We start from the raw sequence: 5,000 nt of genomic DNA, 5'->3' as shown, positions 1-5,000 counted from the left end.
GAATTCTTGCCTGGTCCCACTTTGGTAGATGGCCTCTTTCATCGACATGGTTAACTAATGCACTACTAACCCTGTGGTGCCTTACATCTGCTCGGTGTTCTTTCAATGTGGTGTCTAAGCCTCTGCCGGTTTCACCGATGTATTTTCTGTCACATCCACCACACGGGATTTCGTAAACTACGCTGTTTGTATTTGTGGTTGGGTCTTTTTTCTTGATTAAAAGGTCCTTTATTTTCGTACCTGTGGAAGTCGCAAGACGAATGTTGGAGGACGATAAGATTTTGTCTAGATCTATTGTTAGATTGGAATTTGGGACCACCCAATATTTAGCGTTGGACTTTTCTCTTTTGTTGCGTAGTATACTACGAGCCTTCTCCTCCAGGGTGCAAAGTAACCCTCTGGGGTATTTGAGCTCTTCAAAAGTTGTTTTAATTATTTCAATTTCATCCGCTAGAAATTCGTCACTGCAAATACGAAGTGCTCTTAAAAACAGGCCTATCACCACACCAGTCTTTGTCCTCTTATTATGTGCACTGTAGAAATGAATGAAGTCATTTTTATATGTCGGTTTCCTGTAAACTTTAAATCTAACGCCGCATCCTGATCTTATTAACACGGTGTCTAGAAAAGGTAGTTGTCCGTCTATCTCATTTTCGATCGTGAATTTGGATGTTAGAATTCACACTATTTAGATTAGATAATAAATTTTCAATTTTAGTATTGTAGTGGGTAATCACTAAAACATCGTCCACGTATCTCAGCCAAACAGTATTTTCAGATATTATGCGGAGAAAAAACTTGTTTTCTAACATCTCCATATATAGAGAGGCCATAACTGCACTGAGGGGAGAACCCATCGCTAAACCTGCATGTTGGCGGTATTCTTCACCGTTAAATTCACAAGCACCGAACCTGACGCACATGGATAATAATTTCTTGTAATCACGTTTGCACACGGGTAAATCACTATCCTCGAACATTTCCAGTACTTCCTCAATTGCCTCTAGGGCACCATCAATTGCGACGTTCGTAAAAAGATTTTTCACATACGAGGTCTGCCCAAGATACACAAGCCAAATATCCCATTACGACCCATCACTTCTGGGATTGGCAGTGCACCACACCGCCTAGCCAAAATTCTAGCCGCCCCTCTTTCCGCGGCTTTGGGTAGACTCAGCCAGGCACATCTTCGGGATTCATCAGATCTTAAAGAGAGGTTACAAAAAGTGAATTTCAGGGCCAAGAAATTGGTAAGTTTCGATGTGAAAAATCTTTTTACGAACGTCGCAATTGATGGTGCCCTAGAGGCAGTTGAGGAAGTACTGGAAATGTTCGAGGATAGTGATTTACCCGTGTGCTGTTCAAAGTGGTTTTAAGAGGATAATGCAGATCCATAGCGTATTTATTTGGTAAAACTTTGAGTACGTATGAACACTGTATAATGTAGCAGTTACCGAGACGGTTTTAGTTTAAACTTTCCCTACCTCACAAGGAGATAAACACGGGACTCCCGAGATTTTAGGTTTCCCAATTTTCTTACAGTTTTCCCATTAATGTCCTCATTCATGTACACAAACATTTTCACTGATTCAATCTTACACATATATACACATACCGTGTATTATTCACTGACATCACTGTACACTAGTGATTTATTCCATGACTTCTATATATTTTCCCCTCATACCAAATGTTATATTGATTTTTGAAAATGTTTCTATCTTTATTTGTTGCTAACCCCCATTTCTATAGTTTATCTGAGATAACCTTTATTTGCAATAATATTCATATAATCTAATTAATTGACCATTGAGCTTCTTTAAATATAAAATAAATATATTTCCATTATCAATTAGAATTTATAAACAATTTGCATTTTCTGTTTAAGTAATAAATACGCCAATGATAAAAATCGATTTATTAACTCCATATTTTCTGGCATGCAAGGATGTATGTGGAGGGGGAGAGAGATGAACGAAAAGAAATATCTTAGAGACAAAATGTGATTCTGAGGAGTGACTGAGAAATGTGTAATCCGTGTTCCTAAACTAGCCTAAATTACTAATACAGTTATTATTTATGTTCTATGTAACCTGAATGTAAACATTGCTGATTCATTTCATGATTAAATAAGTCCTCATTTTGACTGTCCTATCTTCTTCCATTTCTTTTTTGACAAACATTTACAACAACCAAAACTTAAAACACTGCAAATCCACTTATTAATGGCACTAACATAAAATCAACACTACTAATCTTGATATCACAATAATATGTCTGCATTGGTGAAACCGGTTCCAAACTATGATCAATGCCAACATTAAAAATACAATACTTCCTGTGGCATTATTGATGCATCTCTTATAAATGGCATGAACAATATATATATATATATATATATATATATATATATATATATATATATATATATTATATATGTATATATATATTCCTACCTTTTTCTCTGTTCAATTTGTTTCTATTTCCCATACTTTCTGAATTAACTTCCACGCATGTAATTCCCGCTGTCTTCTCTAACGTGGACAACGTTGATGTAACATATCTTTTGGAATCATCATCATCATCATCATCATCATCATCATCATCATCATCATCATCATCATCATCATCATCATCATCATCATCATCATCATCATCATCATCATCATCATCATCATCATCATCATCATCATCATCATCGTCGTCATGGTCATCATCATCATCATCATCATCGTCATCATCATCATCATCATCATCATCATCATCATCATCATCATCATCATCATCATCATCATCATCATCATCATCATCATCATCATCATCATCATCATCATCATCATCATCATCGTCATGGTCATCATCATCATCATCATCATCATCATCATCATCATCATCATCAATCATCATCATCATCGTCGTCATTGTCATCATCATCATCATCATCATCATCATCATCATCATCATCATCATCATCATCATCATCATCATCATCATCATCATCATCATCATCATCATCATCATCATCATCATCATCATCATCATCATCATCATCATCATCATCATCATCATCATCATCATCATCATCATCATCATCATCATCATCATCATCATCATCGTCTTCGTCTTCGTCTTCTTCATCATCATCATCATCATCATCATCATCATCATCATCATCATCATCATCATCATCATCATCATCATCATCATCATCATCATCATCATCATCATCATCATCATCATCATCACAATCATTATCATTATTATCATCCTGTCCACCATAACTCTCATCATTCGTATATTTTTCTATTCTATCATTATTTCTATCATAACCATAATATAAACAAATTATTTTTGTAAACTTCTCTAACCCTTATAATACGACCAACACTAATCCGTACATTGTTGTTATGCTTTCTTGAACTATATGAAATCCTAACGACGCTACACAACTCTGATGTCTGACACATTGTGACCTACTCTCACACCATTCGTAAACTACACGCTACACCACCACAATCCATGCGTACACTACACGGAACACAACAGATCTAGGCGGATGCCACCTCCACTCGCAACGGACCTACTCTCCTGAAATTCAGAAGGCCATCGAAGGTGTACGATTCATTGCCAAACACATTAAGGATGCCGACCAGGATAATGAGGTAAGAACTCTCTTATCTTTTTTTTTTCCATTTTAATTTATGGCATTTTGTGTAGGTCGTAGGGGGCAGAAGAGTTAGGTCGGAATATGTATACTGAAGGATGAAACGGATTCTCTACGCATCTTCGAAGAGGTCCGCGTGATCTTCCCTTGCGCGATTCGGTTTGGAAAAAAGGCTGACAAGAAAATCGTGAGGGTGCTTGTGCCTATATTTAAAGTAGATTAGAAAGGAATCAGGTTACGATATAGGATTGCGAGAGGACGATGAGGGCTGATCAAGAGTTATCCTGGTTTAAAGGTTGGACTGAAGAAGGGTTTAGACACATTTAGGAAACTAAATGGAAAATGGGTAGATCATTTGCAAAAGTGGGTAGGGAGTGGGGCAAAAGACTGAGGGAGAGAGGATAAGAAAGTATTTGTGGCTGGAGCATCGGTGAGAAATGAAGTAGTTTGTTGTGAATATTTCTCACAGGGCATTATCTTTTCTCATTTATAAAGCATAATACTGCTGTATCCTGGTTTTCATGCGTGATTTGGATGCACAATTTATTTTTGTTCTTCATTTTCCTATTAATTTGTTGTGTTTTTTATTTGCAGGGTCTTTATGTTTTCATGTAATATGATTTCAAAAGTATCTCTCTTATTTTTGGGTGTTTTGCAAAATCTCTATGTTGCAGTACTTATAAGTTTTACAACTATGCATAATAAAATATTTTAGGTTTGGATTTATAAGTGACTGATTTCAAAGTATGCTTTATTTCATAGGCACACAAAGTATAATTTGACCGTATACTGAGTGTTTGAAATGGTATGTGAGATGTATCTATGAAGAAGTAAGAGAATAGAAGAATAAGTGTTACGTATGAACGCTTGAATGCATATACAATGCAAGACCGTTGGGTCTTTCACGATACACACCTGTGACACAAGACGTTCACTGAATTCAGTGGTCTACATAATGCAGTCGTTTTTTTTTACTCTAGGCATCGTTACTTCCCCTGAGCATCCACTTTTAGTGAAATATTAACATTTCTTATCCATGTTTCTAAGCTGCTAGTGCTAGTTACGTTTTAACTTTAAACTGTTAGTGTTAGTTACGGTTTAACTTTAATCCTTCAATCCTTACACGATGGAATTTTACCATGGCAATAGTTCAACATTCCTTCACTACTTCAGATTTCCTGCCGCGCATTTACTCACATATATTAGAGTAAATAGTTCATTAAACTTGGTGAAAAAGCGTTTTTCGGACATGATATGAGCACTTTATAGTACTAGAGAAGTGATCAAAACTCAGTATTGAACCATATCCGGAATACTTATTGTTAACACATCTTCC

General features: G+C 36.1%; 1 protein-coding gene across 2 annotated transcripts in view; it reads left to right on the top strand.

Annotated features, from left to right (window-relative positions):
- The window catches only part of LOC143029179 (acetylcholine receptor subunit beta-like 2), a 467,047-nt gene that overhangs the window by 196,464 nt on the left and 265,583 nt on the right, over positions 1 to 5,000 (top strand). For both annotated transcript variants that reach the window (XM_076191686.1, XM_076191685.1), the window contains exon 9: positions 3,547 to 3,662. In XM_076191686.1, coding sequence (XP_076047801.1) covers positions 3,547 to 3,662 — 116 coding nt within the window. The remainder of the gene's footprint in view (positions 1 to 3,546; positions 3,663 to 5,000) is intronic.

The sequence above is a fragment of the Oratosquilla oratoria genome, chromosome 10 (assembly GCF_046742065.1).
Source record: "Oratosquilla oratoria isolate Oo_2021 chromosome 10, ASM4674206v1, whole genome shotgun sequence".
Classification (NCBI taxonomy): Eukaryota; Metazoa; Arthropoda; class Malacostraca; order Stomatopoda; family Squillidae; genus Oratosquilla; species Oratosquilla oratoria.
Note: the sequence above shows the minus strand (reverse complement) of the source record. Positions and strands in the feature narration are given on the sequence as shown.